We start from the raw sequence: 26,174 nt of genomic DNA on the forward strand, positions 1-26,174 counted from the left end.
GGGACTACTTCCGGAAGAGGTTCCAACGACACGCTCTGACGCATGATCTGGAGGAAGCGATTAAGATGCACCGTGCAGCGTTTGAACTGCGTCCTCCTGGTCATGCTGATCGGTCTTCATCCCTCCATTCGCTTGCTCTGTGTCTTTCGGAGAGATATGACATCCAGGGAGTAGTCGCTGACTTGGATGAAGCAGTTAGGCTCGGCCGTGAAGCACTAGAGCTCCGCCCACAAGGGCATCCCGAACGTGGCGTATCTCTCTACAACCTCGGTGACTACCTCTGGAAGAGGTTCCAGAAACACGCCGCAATGTGCGACTTGAAGGATGCAATTGAATTTCACCGTGCAGCATTGCAATTATGCCCCTCTGGACATCCTGATCGGGCTTCATCACTCCACTCGCTTGCTGTCTGTCTCTTGAATAGGTATGACAAGCAGGGGATAGTCGCCGACTTGGACGAGGCTATCACATTTGGGCGCGCCGCATTGGAGCTCCATCCAGCGGGGCATCCCAGCCGCGCGTCGTTCCTTCACAATCTTGCACTGTATCTAGCAAAGCGTTTCCATCAGAAACCGACAACAGCTGATTTAAGCGAGGCTATTACGCTTGAGCAAGAAGTTCTACGGTTACTCGTACCTGGAGACGCTGATTATGAGGTGTCTCGACGCTGCCTCACGGCCTACCTCCAAATGAGGATCAGCCCACAAGTTGCCACCGTTGCCACCATGTCATCCAATGCTTCGGGAGTTGCCCACTTTGACATCAAACAAGTCATTCGTGACGTCGTATTCGAAACCCTCAAAACTGTGCCGACAAGGCTGTTGCACACACATACCGGCATGCTGTGCAACCGGGATGCACAGTTCTCACACTTTATGAACAGTCCACAATATAATCAACTGCTGTCTTTGTGCACATCATGCGCCCCAGACCAGCGAATGGAGGACATTAATACTACTGTCTCCGGATACTTCCAGTTCGTCACGTTTTCTCATCGCTGGGGTAAAGCCGAACCATTGTTGCGAGATGTCGAGGGCAAGTCGATATATAGTATGTCAACCGATGGAGGGCTTGGAAAGCTCCAAGCCTTCTGTGTTGCTGCTTGCGAGCGGGATTTCCTATGGGCGTGGAGCGACACGTGTTGCATAGACAAAGATAGCAGCGCGGAGTTGCAAGAAGCGATAGGATCGATGTTTGCGTGGTATCGACGGTCCGCCCTGACCATCGTTTACCTTGCTGACACTCCCAATACTGGCTCGTTTGGAAGCAGTGAATGGTTTGGACGTGGGTGGACCCTCCAAGAACTACTGGCACCTCCAATCCTACTATTCTTCACTCAAAACTGGTCGCTTTATAAGAACCTCACGTCTTCAAACCATAAAACCGATGTCACTGTGCTGGAAGAACTGGAGAAGGTGACCGGAATAGAGTCCCGTTTTCTCGCCAACTTTTCCCCGGGTGTGGATGACGCCCGTTCGAGACTCCAATGGGCATCGAAGCGTTCTACCACTCGACCTGAGGATATCGCCTATTCACTTTTCGGGATCTTTAACCTGCACCTACCCATTTTGTATGGGGAATCTGCTGAAAACGCACTTGGCCGGCTTCTAGCGGAAATTACATCGCAGTCTGGGGACATCTCTATCTTAGATTGGATCGGAGAGGCGTCATCATTTCATTCCTGTTTCCCTGCCCACATCACTTCGTACCAGACGCCACCATCGTCTCCACCCCTACACGCAGAAGAGTCATCGCCGATGAGTCAGCTGCCCGCGACGTCCAGAGCATTGCGAAGGTTGCATCGCTTACTCGCTGATTCCGCCCTCCCACAATTCATCAATCGACGCCTTATACTGCCATGCATCGTTCATCCGTGTTATAGCGGTTCAGCCGCAAGGGGGGGATTCGTCGGCACTAAGTCATACGTACAAGATCCAGGCATCTGGTCTGAGGCCACTCGAAATCACACTGCCAGACAAACTAGAGGATGCAGCGATGGAGCAAGGCGCTCTGCAGGTTGTTCGTCCTTGGCACTCAAAATTGCTTGACCTGCCAGGCAAGCTAGATGCAATGGCTGAGGAGCAGCTGATTTTCACGCTGAGGAGGCCATTTAACGCTCTTCTGTTGATGCGACTACCTCACAACGAGTACAAAAGGATCGCGTCTTCTACCCTCGTTTCTGTTCAGCTTGTGGACTCTCCTAGTGTTCTGCAAACCAAATTAAAGACATTAACTATTGTGTAGGTATACAACCATAGCTTTCATGATATTAGAACGTTTAGATTCAATTTAGCCACGTGCAAGTGGTAAGTACGTTGCAAGTGCCACTGTTACAGCCCTGCGTGACCCGCATTCGGCCCCACTGGATATTTACTTGCTGGATGGCTCGAGCTGCAATCATGGACCAAGGCAGCGAGGATGTGCACCACTTCAAGCTCTCGCACACTAGGCTGTGCTAGTGAGATCGTTCGATCGAGTTCAGCAGTTCCCGTCGCTTGGCCCTGCGCAGCCGCCCTCTGATAATGCATACTGATATCCAGCGCCAGCCTTGACAACTTGCACGTCTTTGATGCATTGATGGTATTCAAGACTCTTTCTCTCACCTGGATTCCCCTTGCAACGTTGTTTGCATTGCCATCAAGAGGCATAAATATAACGCACTCCACCTGCGCTGTAGCTACGTCGTATCATACTAGCGATCTGTGCAATAGCGACGGCAACTCCACCAAAGGGACTCACGCCCCATGTCACCTTATCTGGAGGGGCAATATTCTAACAACACGCCAGCGAGAGAAGTCAATGCCCCGCACGCAACTTAAGGCAATGGGCGCTCCGAAAATTTGTCGTTATCCGTCGACCGTGCTGAGTGCTGGTTTTCCATCCATGGAACCGAAATGGGTGTGAATGGCTGTATCAGATACTGTCAACATGAGACCTGAAATTTAAAAGTTCAGTGATCTTCTCTAGACTGGCTTCCATGTAAATGGAGTCGCAATCTCCTCCTGCACACGCGCCCGCATGCTTGGCACGTTACAAAAGTATGTGAACATGATGCCGACAATTGTCACCTACGCGTCGAGTAGTACATCTTCCCGAGGCCCTTCAGGCAATTGAAGGACGCTGTTATTGTGGGAAAGCCGTCAGTCGATGTTGCAAACAACAGTCCCACTTGTCCATTGTTATCTTTGCTTCTAGAAGCCCCCGCTGTACTGTATCTCCATCCTATTACTGGTTTTCACTGCACTAGTACTGCACGGGCATTGTCAGTGTGTCTGACAATTAGAGTTCCCGTTAGTTGGCAGCTGCTGGTCTACGTAACTACACACCTAGTCTGAGAAATTGAGAAAAAACTCTTAAAATGAGAATTTTGTGTTGGGCTCTGAACGCGAGCTTTCTCAGAAAAGGAAGACTGAAAGACGGCTGTCGAACTTGGGAAACAATTCGAACAGTAATACTAATAGAAAGCGTGTGATCGACAGTTGATCGACTACTGGACCTACGAGTTTCGTCCCCATCTTCCTCAACTTTCCTATCATTTTCCCTTCTCAAGATTTTATAGAGGGCAATATTCCTGCTACCAAAAATTGGAGCAACAACAATCCAGTTGCTGTGCTATTCGTGATCTTCACATAAAAAGGAATTCGAGCCACGCGACCGTTCATTACGGAACCGAACCCAACACGGCCCAGCGCTAGATGACACTGCATCTGTAACATTAAACAAACAAAAATAAAACACCTGATTGCACGACTTTTGCAGTAATGCACAGAAAATTTGCAGGTGGCTGTGCCCACAGCTACTGACTAAGCAGGGCACATGCATGGGGGAGTGGGCAAGTCAGGGCTACACACACTCCTCACCTGTTCCTTGGGACTTGTTTTGATGCTACTGTACATAACCCATGTAATAATGGGTATTTTGCCAAGAAATGGGCCCAAATTTGTTGCTAGGCCAGTGATGACTTGTGGTGCAGAGTGTGGTCACATGAATTTGCAGGTGGCAATGCTGTGGGAATTTGCTGCCACCAGGTGGGAGGGGTGGGGGAGGGGGTTGAGCATTTGAGCAGGCCCTGTGGGGCATCATGGCCTTGTGGATTGAGTGGGATGACTGGGGAGGGTGCTGATGAACTGTGTTCATGTCCTGCCTATGTTTATCTATTTTATCTGCCCTCCTAGCTAGTGCAAAGTGGTGCAAAGTGGCTGTGTTAAAAATTATGCAGGGGTAGTATAAAAAGTTGTGCAGGAGCAGTACTGCAAATGTCATGCAATCAGGTGTTTTATTTTTGTTTGTTTAATGTTACAGATGCAGTGTCATAGTGCTAAGCTCCTCCAGTATGCTAAGATAAGCTCAAGGCACTCTGGGTTGTGGGTAGTGTCACCACATTGCTAACCATCCAGGGGTTAATGTTATGCCCATGTCAGGGGTCTTCCCTTTTTCGGCTCCTCATGGTCACATGCATCACATGCCTTGTCACATCCCTTATAATCATCACCATCCTAGGGGTTTGTATGCTGCAAGGCTTGTTCAGATCTCCAGCTGTCAAGGTATTTCCAATACCTGTTGAGACCATGCCTGTGCTTTGATCTGGTATTCCACTGCCCTCTCTGATGGATGACATGCTACATTCTCGCCTTCTGACTCATATGTAACTCATTTATGTTGCTCAGATGTTGTACTATAGTTCCAGTGTCTGGCTCCTCACTGTGCATTGATTGCACAGCCAGTATAGCCTTCATCCCCTTGCCTTCCCCTATCATATGACACCATATGACTCCTTCTGACTTATGTATTTGTCTGATTGTTTTGTTGATTACTGTGGATATGTGTTGCAATGCATCGTGACTGGTATGGTACTCATACTTAGAGGTATATAAACCTGTGTACTTTACCTTGTATCCTCAGTTTCTTGATAGCTTGCAACTCAGCTAACTTCCTTCTCTTTTGTCCTTGTTCCCTCCTCTGTGTGATCTCAGAAGAACTCACCAGAAGGAGTGAACCTCTGCCAGACCTCAGAGATAACTGAGCCATAGGGGTTACAACAAGTTTGGCCCATAGTCTCCCCCTCATGCACTTCGTGCCTATTCCATTTGAAGAAGTCACTGTGCTCAGGCATAACAAAATTGAAAAACTCCACACAGCTTTTGGGACTTGTTGACCTCTTCATGAAAGTCTACTCATCCCTGGTTACTGAACTTCAATAAACCAATTCAATCTCACAAAGCTTGTTGGTCTCCCTCAGTGCAAAGACTAACTCGCTTTCATCTGCTTCCTCATGTACCAAGATCGAGAAGCATCCTTCTACCCTCAATCAAGTCCACTGCTCTACAGGCAGCCACTAGGCTTTAATAGATTGCCTCCCTAGAGTCAGCACTCATGTCTCCCTATGCATAAAGTCACTCGCACACACTCCTACAACCCACTACGCTGACAGGTTTCTCTCAAGAAATAAATCCTCCCTCAGCCTTCATTGTCACTATCCATAAAAGTGTCTAACCTGCAGAAATTGAGACCTCCAGTCCATCCTAGACCTAACCCCCTTGGACTTGGATGGGATCCTCCCTTGCTGCCCATCCCTTTAGGATGACTCAGTCCTTCGGTTACTGCAACAAACCCCTGGTTATCTTATCTATCCTGTTTTAGGGATTCGGAAGTTGTGCTCAGTTCAGAAGAAGAAGATGACCAGAAGTCCAATACTTCACTTGGATCAGTCCTCAAAGAAGAACTAAAAGCACACAATCAAGAAGAAATGTCCATGACGATTGGTCACAGAGATTCAGTTCCTGAAATGCCCCTGAGGACCATTTTGGAAGAGGAACTGAGACAGAGGTTGGAAGAACAAAGAGTTGCTATGGCAGAGGAGCTCCATCAGGCCATGCATGCAACTGCAAGTGACCCATTCCCAACAGGGACACCTACTGACTTGGCCTTATGAGAATGGTATCACAGAAATTTCGGGAAAGCTGTACCCCCAGAGCCATCCACTGGTGACAGCAGTAAGGGGAAAGCAAAAGCCGAAGAAGACAATTACTATGGCTTGGGCCACCCACCCAATGGAGGTCAGGAGTTTGTTGTTGGGTGTCCTGGAGAATATGACAGAAGCCACAATGGGCTTCAGACCTGGATTACACAGGTTGAAGGATACCTGAACCTGAACAAGCACACTTACAACATGGAGTCCCTCAAGATTTTGTTCACACTCACATATATGACCAAGGGCACCACTGTGTCATTTGCTGAGAACTATCAAAATGAAAACAAGATGCTTGATGGTACAATCTACTATACCAACACCTTTCAAAGGTTCGTTGAAAGGCTAAAGGCAACTTTCGAGTTGGGTGATCAAACTGCCCTCGCCATCTTGCATCTCTCAGACATACAACAAGGCAAATGAGAACTTGAGGCATACATTGCCAAGTTTATGGGGCTTGCTAACAAGGCTCAACTCAAGGAAGAATCACATGAAGCAGGGATCTTCTTTGGGAAAGGCTTGAACAAGGAATACCATGACTGGATTCTTAATTCTGGACATGCCCCTTCCACGGTCATAGAGTGGATACAGTGCATGGGAGAAGCCCGAACTGCAATTGCTATGAAGCATATCCTAGAAGGGAAGGAATCTTGGTATGAATGCAAGTTTATTCATTACCACAGAGGTTCCTGAGATCCTGATGTGATGGATGTCGACAAATGTAAATGGAACATTAGATGTTCCAGATTGGAAATTAAATGCTTCAACTGTGGAGCTGAAGGTCACATCAAACATGACTGTAAAGTCAAGGTCAAAACTCAACTATCCAACATTTGCATAGTCCTCTCAGAGGATGGGATGAAGACCGCCTATGTCAGAGATCGTGAAGTGAATGCAGAGGAAAGAAAGTTGTTGGGTTTTTAAAGGGGACTGATGAATCTCCTGCATCAGTCAGTCCCATTGCTGTGTTGTCTGCTAAATGTACTTCTATAGACAATGGATTGAATATGTGAATTCGTTCTCCTCTTGGATTGGTCATTTTACCAGACTACAAGGCAGGAATATGGGCCCATATCAACTCAGGCACTGAAGTCTCCCTCATCTCAGAGAAGATGGTCCAGAAACTTAGGATCCTGACTTATTGGGTGGAGAAGAAGTTCAAGATGACCTTGTTCACCGGAAAAGATGAAGAATGGGTAACCCAAAAGGTAACCCTAAAGATGGAGATCAAGGAGTGGGTTATCTGGGTCAAGTGCTATGTAGGGCCTCTTGTTGGAAAAGAACATGTCCTTTTAGGGATGCCAGTTTCTCAAGGAGTTCAAACCAAGAATGAACTGGGAAACTGGCAAGATCATGTGCTGGGATGATGGGTATGTATACCCCGAAGGATCTGACTACTTTGCCAAACAGGTGATGTCCCTGGAAGAAGTAAAACAGAGCTCAGGTGAAATCCCTGAGGTACAAATAAACAAAACAACGTTGTCCACAGAACTTGAGGCCACCTTGGTAAGTGGAAAGGAGGAAGTCAAGCTTCTGGAAATGTACAAGGAGTTTGCCAAGGAGTTTGCAGAGGACAATATCCCACTACCACATCACAGGTCAGGGTTGGATCATGAAATCCAACTTCATGAGGACTTCAAGCCTAAGAAGGCAGCGGTATACCCAATGTCTCCTGACAAACTTAAAGTTTTAGATGAGTTTCTGGACAAAAACCTCAAGTGCAAGAAGATTTGACCCTCCACTTTGCCTCAAGCAGCACTGGTGTTTTTTGTAGCAAAGAAGGATAGGAAAAAGTGGCTAATTCAAGACTACCACTACCTCAACAGTTTTACCATCCCGGATGTGCATCCCTTACCAAATGCACAGGCATTGTTTGACAAACTGGTTGAATCAAAATACTATGCCAAGTTTGACATTCATTGGGGGTTTACTAACCTTCGTGTCAAGGAAGGAGATGAATGGAAAGGAGCCTTCATCATGCCCCAAGGGTTGTTTGAACCCACAGTAATGTTCTTTGGGCAGTGTAACTCACCTCCTTCTTTCCAAAGGTACATGGATCAAACCTTCAAATCTCAAAGAGGAAAGCAGGTTGGCTACATGGATGATGTCACCATCCATGCTAAAACAAAGGAGGAACTTCAGAATCAGGTCTGTGAGTTCCTGAAGATCTGTGAAGAGGAAGGGTTGTGCCTCAAGATCAGCAAATGTGTCTTCGAGGCCAAAGAAATTGAATTTCTAGGAATGATCATAGGAAAAGGGCACATGGAGACTTTGCCAATGAAGACTGATGCCATTAGTACTTGGGAAGCCCCAGACAACCTTACTGGGCTTCACAGATTCCTTGGATTCTTCAATTTCTACTGAAAGTTTATCCCCTCCTTTTCAAGCATTGCCAGACCCCTTCATGACCTCACCAAGAAGGGGGTGTCTTACCAATAGACTCTGGAACACGATGCCACATTGAAAAGTTAAGGACTTTGTTATGCTCCTCTCCAGTCCTCACCATCCCCAACTTCTCAAAGCTGTTTGCCCTCTTTACAGACACTTTGAAACTCAGAACTGGTGGGGTCCTTGCACAAAAAGGGGCTGACAATGAATGGCATCCCTGTTCCTACCTCTCACAGTCCTTGGTGGGGGCTGAGCAGCACTACCAGGTCTATGACCTTGAAATGCTCGCCGTCATCCATGCTCTGAAAGCCTTCTGCCCCTATCTTCTTTCCCCTGTTGAACCAACTGTGGTCTTCACCAACCATAAGAACTTGGAATACTACCACAAGCCTCAACAGCTCACCCCTCACCAGGCCCATTGGGCTGCAACCATCCAGTTGTACCCTATCCAGTTCTCCTGGCAGGCTGGTTGCCTACAGGTCCCAGCTGACACTCTTTCCCAAAAAGGCACTCTGGAGGAGCCCGCCCCAGTGGCCATGGTCCTTCCCTCAGACCTTTGGCTTTCAGAGGGGGTGAATTCCCATGTTCACCTTGTTTCACCCTCTTTTTCAGTTACAAAAATACAAAAACAACTAAAAATTAACCATCTCTGTAGAATCAGACATCTACCCACACAGATCCAGCATTTGAAAAACAACTCAAAGCCATATTCTTGCCCATCTGAGGAAAAGTCAAAAGAGAAAAGGCTGCCTGATGCTTGCCCTTTGAGGAAACTGGTAAAAGGAGCATGAGGAGTTTACACTATATCCACGGACCTGTATGAATGTGTCAAGAATGACACATCAAAGGATTTGACAGGTCTGGAACCAAGGGATAATGTCACAATATCAGAAGACAGGACAAAACAGTTCGGAACCACTCAGTTGTATATTCCCCCAGAGGATTGTCACCACTGTATGTGCTCATATCATGACCACAAGTCAGCAGGACACCCCAGAAAGAAGGTGATGTTTGCAAAGATGCAAAAAGAAGTATGGTGGGAAGGTATGGGAAAGGATATATGAGCATATGTGGCAGGCTGCCCTTCATGCCAAACCACCAAGATGGTGACACACCCACCAACACCACCCATTACCCTGCATGATATGCCCAAAACCACATTTCTGTTCCAACAAATATCTATGGATCTCATCATGGATCTCCCAGTTTTGGGAGAACAAAAATACAACTTGATTCTCACAGTTGTCAATCAGGGGCTGTCCAAAGCCACCCTGTTTGTTCCATGTCACAAAACTATTGACTCTGTCAGGATCACCTGGCTGTTTCATCAGTTCATTTATTCCCAGTATGGCATTCCTGAATCGGTAATCTCTGATCAAGGACTGCAGTTCACATCTTCCTTTACAAAAGAGTTGTACAAAGCAATAGGGGTAACTCCTAAACTCTCAACAGGTTACCACCCACAAACCAATGGAGAAAGTGAGCATGTCAATCAAGAAGTGGAGGGATACCTTCAGCTCTACTGTGCTGAAGCACCTAACTTGTGGGCCACCAAGCTCCTGTCTGCAGAGTTCACCCACAACTCCCAAGTCCACTCTGTACATCAGATGACCCCTGTTTTCCCTCCTTTTGGGTTATGACCCATCCCCCTATCCCAAAGTAAGGCTGACTGCAGTCCCCTTGGTAGATGAAAGGCTGGAAAGGCTGGCTTCAAATTGTGATATTGCCATTCTTGTGCACAAGAAAGCACAGGACCCAATGCGTTCATGCTCAAAAGGGACTTACATACCACCCAAGGTCAGATCAAAAACCAATGCAACAAGATTGCCCCCTGACATCTTGGCCCATTTGAAGTGACTCAGGTCATGTCACTGGTGGCTTTCTGGTTGGAGCTTCTGCCTACTTGGAAAGTACATCCAGTGTTCCACACCTCTCAAATCTACCCTTATCAAGAAAATGACACATATGGGAAAATTCCACCAGCACCACTTCTGGAACTTGTCAATGATGAAATTGAATGGGAGGTCAAGTCAATAATAAATCACAAGGTTGACAGGCACAGAGGTAAATGAAGATATTTGGTCAAATGGAAAGGGTTCCCACATTCATCAAATACTTGGGAACCCAAAGAACATATAAAGGACCATGCTTCAGATGCCCTCTCCCAGTACAAACTCACCCATCACCTTCATAACTAAATGGACTCCCCCCACTCCATCAACACTGAGAATGACTATGCCAACCTCCCCACTGCAGAATCCCTTTATGACCCTGCAGCCAACAGAGATGACCTGTTCATACCCCCCATCACTGTCTATGCCCCAACCTCACCTTCAACATCCCCCACCAGTTTTTCTGGCTCCTACCCCTCATCCCCCATCTCGCAATGCTGCCCAACATCACCCCCTCTCACCCACCCTCTCCAACCACATCCACATGCAGGTTTCTCAGTCAGGAGGGTCCCCACACCCAAAACCAGAGTCCCCCTCAGAGGGGACAGTAACCAGTAGGGAAAGGGAAAGGGTAAAGTGTGCATTGGTGATGACTCTGATAACTGATCAGCTGCCCCCTCTCAAGCCAATGCTTCCAAATCTGCCCACCTTTGCACCACCTTCACCACCTATCCTGATGGACCACCACATGCAGCCCTCAATCTCCTCACCTCAGCCACCCTTGCCAGGGATGATGAGCAGCAACTACCAATTGCAGCAAGTGACTACCTGGACATTGTTAGGGCACTTGACATCTTCCACGATGGACACAACATTGACAGGTGCTCACCAGAACAAGTTAAGTATTTTGGGCTGCTGTCTGAAATCTACAGAGCAACAGACATGATCAATTCCACTGTCTCAAAGATATGCACCCAGAAACTTGCTGGCACTGCACCTCTGTCAGAGGTAATAATGTTCAACATGCTGGAGTGAAGCTCTTCAGGGCTTTTAGAAGCTGTTACTGGTGGTGCCTATCATCACCTTCTCCATCAGCAGATCAGCAAGTTTCTTGCCCCTCCTGCTTCTCGGCTTCTTGATCAGATTTGCCCAAAACAAGAGGAAGCATCAGTTTCCTGCAAACAGGAAGAAGTGAAGAAAGCAGAACAAAAGAAGGTTGATGAATGGAAGGTGATGGAACTGTCATTTGTTGACTCAGGAGATTTATATAAAGAGGTTGGTGCCCATCTGGGAACTGGGACCCATAACTCCACTTGGGAGGTGCTGTTACAGGATGCATTGTGGGCCAGAATTCACAAACACTATCATAACGCTGTCCATGCCACCGACCCTCTCCCTTCAACTCCCTTCATCCCCATCCCTCTCAACTAGCTTTGTTTTTACCTTGGAGGACAGTCCCTGGTACCGGTCGACCATGTACTTTATCAACATGCATGCTTCCAGTGTCATTACCTGGGATATTGGTTGTGCTGCAATGGACATGGCTCCCACTTTACTCCAGCCCTCAAAGAACTGCCATCTCCATCACCAACAGGACACATTCCCACATCTATACTACTTGTTGACCCCTTTCTTCCCACCCCACTAATGTGCCAGGCCTGTCTTCAAGGGTCTGAGGACCTTAGAGGGGGGGTGATGTTATGCCTGCATCAGGGGTCTTCCCTTTTTCGGCTCCTTGTGGTCACATGCATCACATGCCTTGTTGCATCCCTTATAATCATCACCATCCTAGGGGTTCATATGCTGCAAGGCACATTTGGATCTCCAGCTGTCAAGGTATTTCCAATACCTGTTGAGACCATGCCTGTGCTTTGATCTGGTATTCCACTGCCCTCTCTGATGGATGACATGCTATATTCTCACCTTCTGACTCATATGTAACTCATTTATGTTGCTCAGATGTTGTACTATAGTTCTGGTGTCTGGCTCCTTACTGCACATTGATTGTGCAGCTGGTATAGCCTTTGTACCCTTGCCTACCCCCATCATATGACACCATATGACTCCTTCTGACTTATGTATTTGTCTGATTGTTTTGTTGATTACTGCAGATATGTGTCACATTGTGACTGGTACGGTACTCATACTTAGAGGTATATAAACCTGTGTACTTTACCTTGTATCCTCAGTTTTTCAATAGCTTGCAACTCAACTAACTTCCTTCTCTTTCATCCTCATTCCCTCCTCCATGTGATCTCAGAAGAACTCACCAGAAGGAGCAAACCTCTGCCAGACCTCAGAGATAACTGAGCCATAGGGGTTATGACAAGTTTGGCCCATAGTCTCCCCCTTGCACGCTTCATGCCTATTCCATTTGAAGAAGTCTCTGTGCTCAGGCATAACAGTTAACTCCTGTAGGTCCTGTCATTGCTTTTCCCTGCCTGGAAGAAAACCATCTCAGTGAAGTTGGAAGCAGCCTTCACCCTTCACAAGATGTAGATCCACAAGTGTCTAAGTGACTAAAATTCAGGCTGAAAGGGTCAGTGTTTACTTATAACAGTTTTCAAATCTATTGCAGCCCAGACTCAAGTGTTCCCTCAGGCAAGCTGCTTTAGTTTTGGTATAGGTAGGCTATGGGACAGGGACCTATATAATGACAGGTCCCAAGCTTCATCCAGTTAACTGGTAGCCCAGTATGAGCACCAAAACTTTCAGTGTGCTCCACAAATCAACCCCACCCTGGGTGCCCACTAGCTCATGATCAGTGTTTCCTACCCCTTTGTGAATTCCCTCACTGCCCTTGCTTTCCAGACAAGATACCATCCATGTGGCTTATACACTCAGCACACATATCATCCTTGCTGCCTTGCCTAGACTGGTTCCAGATGTTCCTGTTCCCAAAACCCCAGCACATATTAATTCAATACCAGCTTCTGAAAGGCAGAAGCAAGTAACCACAATCATCAGGGAACTCATTGAGAGGCAGATGTGTTTTGCGCAAGGGAAGTCAATCGGTGACCGTAGCCAGAAACCACTTTGGAATTGTGTCAACCGCTATGTCCGGGTATGCAGACATGATACCCTGGGAACTGCTTTGACTTTGTTCCTCGTTCCTGCAACTGGGTTCCCAAAGGAAGTGAGTTCAACTGGCTGGTTTCCTCTTATGTTGGTAACTGGGATTTTAGATATGGGAGACCATGCTACGAAGTCTTCTGGATTCGGCATCTGCATCTCTTGTGGATGAAGTATGGTCTTGGGAAGCCATCAATCAGGGAGACTTGGCTCTTGTGAATGCAGAGAGTTTAAACGAAATTTGTAGGATGCTCCCACTGTGGCGTCCATTGGATCTAACATTCCCTCAGTTGACTGGCATGATGATGCCCGTGACATTGTGAACTTTCTTTTAAACTACCTCCCTGAGGAGACCACCCCTGCATCGCTGCCTACTTGCCTTGCTCATGTTCCAGAAGCTGTGAGTAACTCATGCAAAGAACTTGGCTATCACTGTCGGAAGCTTGTGGTAATTGGTCACTCATTTGGTGGCACTTCCTCATAGGTGTTTGCGTTGCTAAGTTTGATGATTGCTCATTTCTTCTTGTGCAGAGCCTTGGCAGCTTTGAATTTCCCCAAGTTGTTTTCGTCCCTCATACTAGTGGACCCCATCATTACAGCTGAAAAGACTAAGCTTGTTGACGAAGCTGTCAGGTTCGCTGTTAATGCTTTTACCATGCAAATGTTTTGGTCATCTCGGTGAGTGCTGGTTTTGATATAGTTGCTTGTACTGATTGATATCAGTGGAGAAGCCCTATCTCAATTCAAGGAATCACCGTTCTTCACATCCTGGCACCCAGACGTCCTGAAGACATATGTTGACCATGGGTTGGCTGTAGATACAGCGGGCAGCATCAGATCGAAAACGACCAGCGTCCAGGAGAGCCTGACCTTTGTCAATGTGCCTGTCTTTATCGAAGTCTGGGAGTTGTTAGAGAAACTGGATGAGAATATCACTCTTCGATGGGTAGTACCGTCACCTGGGTAGGTTGTCCTACTCCGCTTGTGGTGCAACGCTGCACCAGAATCGATCATGATCTTTGGATTCATTTTCAGTTTCCTTGGAGAAGAAGATACCAAAGCGAGGGTTTGGCGTCGACCAGCCAATACATCTAACATGGTTTTCTCCTTCGCTGGACACCTTGTATGTGACTGTCCCATCAATTTGAATTCCGCACTGATTTAATTCCCACATCAATCGTATACCTCAGATCGTACAAGAAGCACCAATTGAACTCGGTGAGCAGTCATCGATCGTAAGACCTAGTGCCGAACTAAACTGAAACAATTTTGTAGCTCAGGATATCGCCACATTCTTGTCGACGAATTATGGGTCTCCTCAATTCAAAGCAGCTTTATGAATTCGATATGTCCGCTGACCCACCGATCCTGGTTAGTATACGGCACGACGGGAATGGTTTTCCAAAGGCCAATGTTGGAATTTTCTAGTTAGTTGAGCGTGTATATATGTTGCGATGACCTGTGATGTCTAGAATTCCTTTAGAATTTGGAACCTGGTTTGACATCATGGAAGGTAGTTGTGTATTAAGTGTGAGTGCGACTGTAGACTCAGACTCGAACGTTGCGGTGACCCACGGTGGTGCCTGGACTAATTATGAAACTCAACTGGTCTGTTATGCTCCTTTCCGCCGACGAACCGTGGAGAGATAATTCACCTCACAGTTGCTCACTGCATTATTTTACTTTGTTAGTTATGCAACGCAACAAGGGAAGGCAGCTTAAGGAAGACAAATAGATGAGCGACGGAAACTGAGGTAGAAGCGTGTGCAGTAGCCCATTGCTCAAGCTGCCTGGCAGAACCTGCTAGTTCGTGCACCAGACAGGAGAGACGAAGAACGTCAAGGAACAGGTCAAACAGGACAAAGGACTAGAAGAACAAGGTTTGATCCGAACAAGCTGGGTGACATACCGTGTGGGGTAGCAGACAAAATTTCTGTCTTGATACTCGCTTCGTCCCCAATGGCCCAAATTATCTGAGTCAACTCTTCCATCTTTCATGATAGTTTTAGACATTCATCCATCAGCAAACTGAATGCCATGCCGTTCAACAAATTTTTCGGTACAGGGCCGAAATAAAATTACCTCTGGGTCTTCTCATGCTTCTGCACAGATTGAATGATCTGAATCATGGGGTTCAGAGCCAGACCTGCACTCCAGAGGGGCAGGCCAAAGGAGACTATGTGTGTGGAAAAGCCCTAATGCAGCCAGTCACCATCATTGAAGAGGTCCTTACCTTCTTTGTCGATCATCCTATCCTAGATAACATTAGTCCAGGCACCCAACCTTGTTCGCATGGTGCCCATTTTCCCAGCTCTCGAGATGATGCTTTGTCTCGATGTCAATTCCATTTCCCTGGAACTTTGCCTCTGCATAGCCGCATATCATCAGTCACCTGAAGACAAATTCACCGTGTCCTCGAACGATGGGGCATGCTTCGAGAGCAATCCATCGAATGTGACCTACCAACAGAACACATGCATGCCATCAACATCTTCCCCTTGAAATCTTCGAGAAATGATTATTAGGAAAATCGCCTGAACTCACCTATAGCATCACACCATGCTTGATAGGCCGTCTGCAGAATGGAATGACGAATGAGATAGGACAGATCTTAGCCACATCTACTACTTGCGGAGAATATCGTCGGACCTGGAAGCCTCATCAGCTCAAGCACGGGTGCAAAGACAGCACCATACCGGCTCCACGACCCACTGGGTGGGACATACACAGCTGCAAACAGGTGTATGACCTGGAACGCCGAAGGCCACAGTAGCATCCCAGTGCATGGGAGAGAAATGGCAGCGCTAAACTACGAGTACACGTACAAAGAACGAAGTGATAAACGCTCTCGGACAACTGAGACCGGAGAACGTCAGAACCAGGAAAGGAAGCGAAATGTGACCAAATACAAAGGCCTCGCTGGAGGCCAAGATAAGCCCTGAGACCGACAAGAAACAAGACATGTGAAATCGGCTATTAGGGAAGAGAAGTAAAGCTTTACGTAAAGGAAGAGAAAAAGGTGGGTCATGGGGGGGACGTCCATGGAGAAGAAGAGTTTATAACAAAACAGGGTTCTCACGAGCGTAGTGCTGCCACGCCAAAGAGGACGGCTTGAATCTGGATAGCACCTCCAGAGCGCATAGAATGACCGCCAAAGGTGGGGTTGGGAAAGACAGCACAAAAGGGCTGCAGGAACCAGGTATGAGTGGGTGCCAGCGTCATCTTGCAGGCATAAACTAAGCACTCCTGCACGGTATAACGCCGTTTGATCGAACGCAGATAAGACGCAGTACTCGTGACCGATTGTGCAGTATGTACGAGACAGAGCGACCTACATGACCGTAATCGCTCACCTGCACAAGAGGAACGCGGGTAAATACATAGATGGACCTGAGTCGTTGTCATGCGTCGCGGGCAGACAATCACAGCAAGTTAAGGCGGTCGATGGAGTGCGATACGCATAGGGTTACGTAATCATCACTAGGCACCTTCGGGGCCCGTATTGCTAGAGCAGGCAGTTTCTCAAATTCCATGCCGTAGCGGGCACCAGTCTATCGAGGGGAAATGCTGAGCATAAGTGTGGCTAATCCCCGCGAATTTTGCAGCATATTGTGAAATTCTCTGGACGAGTCGTTTTCACTTGGCGGAAAGAACCACCGTGCATCGCTGCATTGCTTGGTGAGTAGTCATTTTTTGTCTTTCAGGTGACAAAATATGTTTGCAAAAGCTGATAATCGCGTGACCATTCGTGGTGGAACCGAAGAGAACACAGGCGGCGCTTCTGGTTCGCTGGGATAAGTGCATCTGCAAATCGCTTAGTGCTCTAAGAGCACCGTTAGAGCGCTTAGCATCAGTAACAGTGCGTGCCGAGCTCTCAAACAATTCAAAAACTGTCTGAAGCGCATGCTGTAATTCGACCGTCTTGCAGATGAAGTAAGTCATCGATTCCGTCGTCACGGGATGCGCCAAGCAAGGTGGATTTGACTTGCGATGTTCCAGATCGCTGGCTTCATGCATTGCTAACCACGTCGGGATTAACTCCCTACAGGCTCTGTCATTGCACTGACCCGCCCGGAAAGAAGCTTTCATCCTCCACAACATATAGTCATCTGCAAAAGCTAAGCGTCAAGTTGGCTGGCCAACTCTCAAATAATTCAAAAAGCTGTCCAAAGTGTATGATGTAATTCGACCATTTTACAGATGTAGGTCCATGAATGTCCCAGTGACCAGCGTCTGCAGTGCTGAGTATATGGCCTCTATTGGTAACTTAGAAGAGCAAGCTATGTGATGTTGGTGCGCTTTGTCTTGTAAAATTCGGCTTGAAAAGTTCGGCGTTTGGATGGGCTTACCTATCAACGTGTAGGAGCTGAATCTCGATGTTAGCACATCTCTCGGGCCGGGCGGACGAACTTGGAAAGGCACTGTGAAGGTTGGCATCACCGCCTAAGTGAATCTCCAAAATAATGAACGGGGAAGTCTTCAAACTCGCCAACCATCTGTCACGGTCCAATCTTAAGCGCTTTTAGACTAGTGCTTTAGTTTCGAGGCAAAAACAGACTTTTGTTCGATAACCTCAAGTACGCACATCATGGGGCGGTCTCCTATATAATGCCAGATCTCACATGTTGTTCCGTTGATCGGCAGTCCAGGATGAGGACCGACACATTCAGTGTACCCAACACGTCATCCCCACCGGTTAATCCACGGCCGTCGTTGCCCATCCAATGCTATTCTCATCCATTGCAATATCCCTCTTTGCCCTCGCCTCCCAGACAAGATACCATTCACGAGGCTTACGCACTCAGTACTCATTTCATCCCTGCTGCCTTTCCTAGATTGGTTCCAGACCTTCCCGTTCCCCAAATCCCAACGTACACTAGTTCAACGTCAGCCTTGGAAAGGCAAAAGCAAGTAACAACAATCGTCAGGGAACTTGTCGAGAGGCAGACGCGTTTTGCACAAGGGAAATTGACCGGTAACCATAGCCAGAAACTACTTTGGAATTGTGTCAACCGCTATGTCCGGACGAATAGACGTAATACCTCGGGAACTGGTTTAACTTTGTTCCTCGTTCCCGCAGCCGGGTTCCCAAAGGAAGTAAGTTTAACTAGCCACTTTCCTCGTATGTTGGTAACCGAGGTCTTAGATATGGGAGACTATGCTACAAAGTCTTCTAGATACGACATCTGGCCTTCTCGTGGATGAGGTATGGTCTTGGGAAGCTGTCAACCACGGCGACTCGGCGCTTGTGAACGCGAATAATTTGAGCGGGATTTGTAGGATGTTCCCACTGTGAGATCTATTGCACCTAACGTTTTTTCAGTCGACTGGCAGGATGATGCCCGTGACATCGCGAACTTTCTTTTAAACTACCTCCCAGAAGTGGCCACCCCTGCGTCGCTGCCTACTTTCCTTGCGAGTGTTTCACAAGCTACGAGTTCTAATCGCAAACAGGCTGGCTATCCCCTTCGGAGGCTTGTAGTGGTTGGTCACTCATATGGTGGTACTTCCTCGTAGGTATATGGGCTGCGAAGTTTAACCCGTTGCTCATCTCTTGTGGTGCAGAGCCTTGGCAGCTTTGAATTATCCGAAGTTGTTCTCATCCCTCATACTTGTGGATCCCATCATTTCAGGTGACAAAACTAATAGGAGTGTTGATGAAGTCGTCAGATTCGCTGTTAACGCTATTACTAGGCGCAATTTTTGGTCGTCTCGGTGAGCACTGCCGGCCTGATATAGTTGCTCTTATTGAACGACTACAGTGAAGGAGCCTTGCATCAGTTCAAACAATCACCATTCTTCGCTTCCTGGCACCCAGGGGTCCTAAAGACATACGTTGACCACGGATTGACCGTAGATGCCACGGGCGCTGCTAGATTGAAAATGACTTCTGTTCAAGAGGCCCTGAGCTATGTTAATGCACCAGTCGCTTTCGAAGTTTGGGAATTGTTGGAGAAATTGGACGAGAATATCACTCTTCGATGGGTCCTGCCGTCGCGTGGGTAGGTCGTCCTATCCCTTTCGTGCTGCAACGCAGCGCTAATACTGACCATGACCTCCGCTATCAGATTCCTTACAGAAGACATCAAAGCAAGGGTTTGGCGTCGACCTGCCAATGCTTCCAACGTAGTTTTCCCCTTCGCCGGACACCTCGTAAGTAGGCGTCGACCTAATCATACACTGTTTGAATTCCACATGTGTTTTCTTCACCCCAGATCGTACAGGAAGCACCAATTGAACTTGGTGAGCGGTCATCGACTGTGAGACCCACATAGTAGTGATCTAAACTGAAACAATGTTGCAGCTCACGATATCGCCACGTTCTTGTCGAGGAATTATGGGTCTCCTCGAATCAAAGCAACTTTATGAATGCATTATGTAGTTTGCCATGTTAGCCCCCCGTGTTCTCATCCCAACCCACTAATCCTGGTTAGCATGCAGTGTGACAGGAATGATTTCCCAAAGGTCAATCTTGGAATTATCCCGTTGGTCGAGCGTGTACATATGTGCCTCGATGACTTACGATGCCTAGAACTCCTTTGGAATTTGGTTCGACATCATGCAGGATCGTCGTATTGACAGGTGCAGCCACGTGTAGCGATGATAATAGGTAAAGTAACAAAAGCAAGCCGCAGCACGGGGGAATAAGCGTCGCACTGTTCCCTTCACGAATCGTGCTGTCTCTTCGCGTGCCTATTTCTTCGTGCTGCCCGTGACGCCTACCACTGCATCCAGAGCGCTTTGGGAAGTATTGAGCAGGTCAAACTCAAGATGTTATCTTTCGTGGGTAACGACACCAAAGCTGAGACTGGACTCGAAGATACTACTTCCGACGCGATAGCAGCACTGGGTTCAGGAACAAAAATTGGGTGCAAAAGTTACTCCAGGAATGATGGTAGTGCTTTCTGTGCGAGTGCAACCGTAGACAAAGACTTGAACGTTGTAACAACCCAGCATGTACACCACACTGGTCGCCACGTATGACAATGGTGTTGACGCTCCTGAGTCCTGTCGGCGTTCCGATCACTTTTTTCCCTGTTGGTCCCCTTGTACTTGAATGGCACCAATCCCTTCAGCGTATTAACCTCTTCATCCCCTTCACCACCGCCGGCAAACCAACCGAGTCCGAGGGCACATGGATTAACCACACGGGAACCAATAACACTAAGCATGCTCTCCTCACGACGTGGTACTCTGAGAGCAGTATACGTTGGTGCTTGGGTTGGCACAGTTAGATTGAATGTTGCACTGGTGTGTGAGTGATACCATTCGTAAGCTTGGAAGGCGACGTGCTGCGAACTAGAACGAATGGTGGGGAGTTGTCCAGCTTGTACGGACTTGGTGAGGGTTGGACGCGGATAGGATTTCGCGACCAGCAGATTTGAGAGAGGGTTTTTCTTCTTTGGGACGGCTACTGCCACACGTGCTTGCAAATCAGTGTCATTTGGTTTGAGCAGAGGTAGCATGAATGTAGAACATACCGCTTTTCAGTGCTCGAACCGGTTCATCATCCTTCGCCCTAGTCCCCGAACTTGGACCCCATGCCATGCAGCCACCTGTTTCCCTTTCACATCTGCCGACCGACCTCCAGTTCCTCCGTATTGCCCCGTTGTCTGCCGGTTGGATGAATGACTAGCAGCTGCCTTGACTTCACCAGGAAGGTTTGATTTATCGCACCTCAACACCCGTGAGCAGCATCAAGATGGGAGACTTTGTGGACAAGGACGATGAAGACGTCGAGGCGTGTTTGCGCAGATTTCAGAGAGAACGCGGTGTCCGACTGAAATGCGTAGGCTCGTCGTCGTGAGAGACGGATTACACAGTTTGAAAGCAACGTTCCTTCGATGTCGAAGTTTGTTGTGAGCTACTTTGTCTATGCCTCAGGTGGGGGACGGAGTCATTCACGATGGCGTAGCAAGCTTTACTCTCAGCGCGACAATCACAGCGACGATGCGTCACGTGCCCGTTCCCTCCTGGCCGTATCAGACCTTTCGAAAGTACCTTGCTGGAAAGGTCACCCCATGCTGGCTTTGTGTGCAAGTGTGCACATGGACACGCACCCTCCCCGCACCCCTGTACCTATATACACGACAAGATGTTTTTGAATGCTTGAAAGCTCACCGCGAGTAAATTTTGCACGTTCCAGATCTCCCAAAAGCAAGCAACGCCGCCCCCTAGCATGCAATGACAGGGGGTCTCCAGACCCTTCTGGATTTGAAATCTCAGATGCAACTGATACATCAACTGCAAGGCATGCATGTGTGCCGACTGCAGGAGCGCAGGCAGAACTCGACATGGCTGGCAATACCTCACGATCTACAAGGTTCGAGATGGGGCACCCCTGTGCGCCATGGCATAGTGGTGACAGTGGAGGGCGGCCTGGACTGATTAACAGACTCGCATGGTGTGTCACGTTCCTTTCCGCGGGCGATCCCGTGCAGCTTCCTGAAAAGATAATTCGCCTTTTGGTTGGCCACTGCATTGTGTTTACTTGGTTAGTTACGCGACAGAACAAGGAAAGGGAACTTAAGGACGACAAATAGGCGAGTGATAGGAACTGCCAATGAGTGAGCGCAGTAGCCCATTGCCAGACCAGAACTCGCTAGTTCATGCAACAGGGGATAGAAGAAGAACGTAAAGGGACAGATGGAACAGGGTGAACGGCTAAAAGAACAAGGTTTGACTTGCACGAGCTTAATGACTTGCCCTGTGCGGTAGCAGGAAGAATGACCGTCTTGATAATCGTCGCGTCCCAGGTAACCCAAATCTGGGTGAACTCTTCCGTCTTTAATGATGACCTTCATAGGTTTATCTGTCCGCAAACTGATAACGTTGCCGTCCAACAGATTTCTGGGTACAGGGCCGAAATAAAATTACCATTGTGTCTTCTCATACTTCTGCACAAGCGTGACTGGTCTGAATCAAGAGGTTCAGAGCTAGATATGCTCTGTCTGGAGCACACCAAGGGGACTATATACGTGGAAAAACTTTTAACGCATGTTACTATCACAGAAGATGTCCTTACCTTCTCATTCCTTGACGATCACCTCACCCTGAATAACGTTAGTCCAGGTGCTCAACGGTCGTTCACATGATGCTTTGTCTTGAGGTCAGTTCAATCCCTCGAGAGCTTTGCCTCTGTATAGCTGCATATTATCAATCACTTGAAGTCGAAGCCACCGCGTCCTTGAACAATGCTACGTACCTCAAGAGAAATCTGTCTACCGACGGAACGCACGCATGTCAACGTCTTCTCCTTGAAATCTTCGAGAGAGGATTAGTGCGCAAGGAGTGAACTCACCTATGGCATTACACCATGCTGGTAGGCCGCCTGTAAATGGGAATGATGAATGAGGTAGCCTGGACAGATCCTAGTCGCATCAGAAACCGCTTGCGGAGAGGATCGTCCGGCCCGGAAACCTCCTTAGCTCAAGTACAGGTCCGAAGTCACTGCAGCCACCGTACCGGCCCCGACGGCACATCGAAACTCCAAACGTCCCACGCTGCAGAAACTGCAAGCAGAGCCGCGAAATTGAGCGCATTTGAGGGCGACAGCACGGTAATATCTGGGTAGGAATTGATAAGTAGCCAGGATCCCAGACATGATAGGCAACGCCCCTCAGAGTTCCTTGCCAACGTTTCTGAGGACTCGGTGACCGCCCACATTTCGAAATAGGGATGACAAGACGCTGCTTCTCTCTCGACGCAGAGGTACTGAGTCGCAGGGTGGTACATACAAACCATATTGTTCTTTGGTTAACAAGTAAGGGTAGCTGAGCGTGACCCTGAATTGCATGCGTTTTCGGTACAATAACAGAACCCTACGATGTGATGCTCCAGGATAGCTTGGATGCCGTTGACCTTGTCTCTCCGTCGCTCCCGGTCGGTTCTCAATCGTAAATTCTCCCTCCCACCGCTGTTTCATGATGACGGGTATGTTATGAAGAGCGGGCGCAAAGAACATTCTAGAGTCGCGCCGCAGTCAGTCGCCACCAACAACGATGAGTACTTGGTTTTTCTGTGGGCTGGGATATTTATCGCCTAGACAGTACTAGTGTGTGATGGTCGCTTGATCAAACCAGATCTTTCCCACGGCACGCTTGCGTATGGGCTGGCATTCCCAGCGGTGAACGCGCGGGGTAGATCGAGAGCAAAGTTATGTCCCACAACACCAGCGGTCATGGCCGCACAGCTTACAGTCAGTAATGTCGACAGCAAATTTTTCGCATGTCCCTTACTCGAAATCCATGCAAAGGAGAGTAGCTGATCGTGAAATTACTATTTGGGACGACGGGTGGAGCGCTGTGCTGTCGGACTACTGGTGAGGTGCTCCTCGTTTCTTCAATCTGCACGACTTACTCAAGCAGCACACAGCGCAGCTTTCTTAACCGCCTGGCACTTTTCCATCCATCGGTGCAGTCGCTCTCGGTTCATCGTCATGATATATGCATTGATCTCCATGTAGTTACATTCACGTCCGACCGACAGCCAGTATTCCCTGCATTATACTTCGTGCTTTGGAGTATGTGCGCTTTCCCACTGCTCAATTATCCCCGCTAATTGCCTACTGTGTTTCGTTTTGTTGTCCAATCGATAAGGTGTGGATTCGACTGTTCCTGTCTGATTGCAGCTGATTACTGAACCCGCCCCGAAGGAAGAACCATTTCCACAGTTTATATCCCATTTGATGGCTTCGACAGACTACGTTGCGCACGAGCGAGCAGAATTGGCACTCTGCCCTCCTGGACATGATGGCAGGGATGTTTCCCTCTTCAACCTGGCGAAGGCCCTCTACGATAAATTCGGGGTATTGCGCAGAGGACGGGGTACGGTACGAAGAGCAATAAGACAAGAACACTCGCCTTAACTTGAGTTAGCGAGTAGGTTTTGAGGAAAGATTTGGTTGGGGCTCTTGTTCTTGTTAGAACGATAGAACAAATGTAGAATTTGATGTGGACTAAGGGAGAATATCCCTGAGTTTATATACATGTTTCTGTATGTGCAGACCAGTAATGTATATGGAAACTGTTACTACATATAGTAAAGAATAGCAGGGAATGCTATGGAATATGACACAATGGATGATGTCATTCTGACATCATTGTGGAGCTGATTGCTAAGGTAAGTCATGTGATAACACATGTGTATAGAAACATGTATGTCTAGAATTAGTCTAGACATTGGACATACTAAGGTATTTCCAACACTCCCCCTCACTCCCCCTCACTCTAAAATGGTATATTGACAAGACTGATTGACAAGTGATTCATTTTGAATTTCTGCCACATTAAAAATTTTGTAAGACCATCGGCTTTTTGTTTATCAGTTTGAACATATTCAATACTGAATAAACCATCCTGTACACATTCGTGTACATAGTGCCATTGGACATCAATATGTTTGGATCATCCATCTGAGACAGGGTTTTCAGCAATAAAGTGAGCACCCATATTGTCACAGTATAATATGGTCTTTTTGGTTTTAAGTTTGAGTTCATCAAATAGCATATTAAGCCATTTGATTTGACAGGCGGCATCACAGAGAGCCATGTATTTGGCTTTGGTAGAGGAAAGTGTGACAGTCTTCTGTTTATGAGAACGCCAAGAAATGAGGGAATTGCCAAGAAACATGGCATAACCAGTGGTAGAATGATGAGTGTCTTTGTTTGAAGCCCAATTGGAATCAGTGAATCCATAAATTTGTGACTTGAGTCCAGAATAATAAAGCCCAAGTTTTGGTGTAGATGCAACATAGTGAACTATGTGCAAGGCTTTATTACAATGATCCTCAGTGGGATTTGCCATATATTGAGACATGCAAATAACTGCAAAGGCAATGTCTGGACAAGTTCCAAGTGCCATATAGAGTAAAGACCCTATAATTGACTGGTACTGGGAGCATATTTGGGAAGTTGTTTGATAAGAAGAAGGGGCTTTTTCCAGTTGATATCCTGATGGTAATGGAGTGCGAACATTTCAAGCAGTCTCCATTCCAAATCTTTTGATGACCTTTTTAACATATGGAATTTGATTGAGATAAAGTTCTTTCTTTGATCAATCTTGATGAATTTGAATTCCAAGATATTCTTTAACTTCTCCAAGGTCATGGGATTCCCATTTCATTTCTTCATAAATTCTTCTTTCTTAGCTTTGAGAAGACATTTGTCCAATCCAAGGAATAATCCATCGTCAACATAGACAAGGAAAATAACTATACCAGCTTTGGATGAGTAGATATAGATTCCAGCATCCACTTTTGAGCATATATAGCCCATGCAAAGTAGTGAAACATGTAAGGCTTTATTCCATGCAAGTGCTGCTTGCTTTAAGCTGTATAAGGCTTGAAGCAGCCGATAGACCTTGTGTTCTTGACCCAGAACTTTGAAACCTTCTGGTTGCTCCATATAAATTTCTTCATCAAGATTGCCATAAAGAAAGGCAGTTTTTACATCCAGGGCTTCCATTTCCCAATTCTTTTGGGCAGTGAATGCGAGTAGAATTTGCACAGTTTCAAATCTTGCCACTGGAGAGAAGGTATCTTCAAAGTTGGTGCCAAATTCTTGTGTGAAGCCTTTCACCACAAGACAAGCTTTATAGTGACCATTGCTTTTGATAGCAAAAACCCATTGACACTTGACTGGTTTCTGATCTCTAGGAGGATCCACCAAAGTCCATACTTGTCTTTCTTCAATAGACTTTAATTCACCCTTCATGGTGTCAAACCATTTCTTTTGTAAATTGGGAGATAATTTTAGAACATCTTTATAGTGTTCTGGAGATTCTTTGATGCAAGCAGTGAGAGCAAATTCAAATGGATGCATCTCTGCTTCTTGATCCAACATTCCTTTTGGAGAT

The 26,174-nt window shown here is 47.2% G+C and overlaps 6 protein-coding genes across 6 annotated transcripts; 3 read left to right on the forward strand and 3 right to left on the reverse strand.

The window, feature by feature from the left end:
* Window positions 1-1,052: 1,052 nt before the first annotated feature.
* F5J12DRAFT_814978 (uncharacterized protein) lies at window positions 1,053-2,211 on the forward strand (the record flags this gene model as incomplete). Its single annotated transcript, XM_051745012.1, has 2 exons — window positions 1,053-1,795; window positions 1,883-2,211. The coding sequence occupies 2 exons, from the start codon at window positions 1,053-1,055 to the stop codon at window positions 2,046-2,048; spliced, it is 909 nt and encodes a 302-aa protein (XP_051602016.1). The 3' UTR covers window positions 2,049-2,211.
* An 11,234-nt stretch (window positions 2,212-13,445) lies between these two features.
* F5J12DRAFT_969296 (uncharacterized protein) lies at window positions 13,446-15,047 on the forward strand (the record flags this gene model as incomplete). The annotated part of the gene is made up of 7 exons (XM_051750059.1): window positions 13,446-13,563; window positions 13,611-13,720; window positions 13,805-13,998; window positions 14,044-14,283; window positions 14,356-14,443; window positions 14,511-14,538; window positions 14,596-15,047. 7 exons carry the CDS (start codon window positions 13,446-13,448, stop codon window positions 14,658-14,660), a joined length of 843 nt encoding a protein of 280 aa, XP_051602017.1. The 3' UTR covers window positions 14,661-15,047.
* Window positions 15,048-16,130: 1,083 nt separating this feature from the next.
* F5J12DRAFT_511548 (uncharacterized protein) lies at window positions 16,131-16,805 on the reverse strand. Its single transcript, XM_051739785.1, has 2 exons — window positions 16,674-16,805; window positions 16,131-16,506 (listed from the first exon to the last, which is right to left on the reverse strand). Exons 1-2 carry the CDS (start codon window positions 16,723-16,725, stop codon window positions 16,193-16,195), a joined length of 366 nt encoding a protein of 121 aa, XP_051602018.1. The 5' UTR covers window positions 16,726-16,805; the 3' UTR covers window positions 16,131-16,192.
* Window positions 16,806-17,706: 901 nt separating this feature from the next.
* On the forward strand, window positions 17,707-19,944 carry F5J12DRAFT_511659 (Alpha/Beta hydrolase protein). Its single transcript, XM_051739786.1, has 10 exons — window positions 17,707-17,795; window positions 17,847-17,897; window positions 17,970-18,417; window positions 18,467-18,596; window positions 18,644-18,833; window positions 18,886-19,035; window positions 19,083-19,322; window positions 19,389-19,473; window positions 19,536-19,563; window positions 19,625-19,944. The coding sequence occupies exons 3-10, from the start codon at window positions 17,971-17,973 to the stop codon at window positions 19,687-19,689; spliced, it is 1,335 nt and encodes a 444-aa protein (XP_051602019.1). The 5' UTR covers window positions 17,707-17,795; window positions 17,847-17,897; window position 17,970; the 3' UTR covers window positions 19,690-19,944.
* A 104-nt stretch (window positions 19,945-20,048) lies between these two features.
* On the reverse strand, window positions 20,049-21,133 carry F5J12DRAFT_511700 (uncharacterized protein). The gene is made up of 3 exons (XM_051739787.1): window positions 20,998-21,133; window positions 20,802-20,933; window positions 20,049-20,746 (listed from the first exon to the last, which is right to left on the reverse strand). Exons 2-3 carry the CDS (start codon window positions 20,866-20,868, stop codon window positions 20,199-20,201), a joined length of 615 nt encoding a protein of 204 aa, XP_051602020.1. The 5' UTR covers window positions 20,869-20,933; window positions 20,998-21,133; the 3' UTR covers window positions 20,049-20,198.
* Window positions 21,134-22,349: 1,216 nt separating this feature from the next.
* On the reverse strand, window positions 22,350-23,284 carry F5J12DRAFT_781074 (uncharacterized protein; the record flags this gene model as incomplete). The annotated part of the gene is made up of 5 exons (XM_051742534.1): window positions 22,350-22,373; window positions 22,526-22,584; window positions 22,622-22,651; window positions 22,786-22,886; window positions 23,058-23,284. 5 exons carry the CDS (start codon window positions 23,282-23,284, stop codon window positions 22,350-22,352), a joined length of 441 nt encoding a protein of 146 aa, XP_051602021.1.
* Between the last annotated feature and the right edge of the window lie 2,890 nt (window positions 23,285-26,174).

The sequence above is a fragment of the Pisolithus orientalis genome (assembly GCF_024613125.1).
Source record: "Pisolithus orientalis strain OTSU chromosome Unknown F5J12scaffold_7, whole genome shotgun sequence".
NCBI classification, from domain to species: domain Eukaryota; kingdom Fungi; phylum Basidiomycota; class Agaricomycetes; order Boletales; family Pisolithaceae; genus Pisolithus; species Pisolithus orientalis.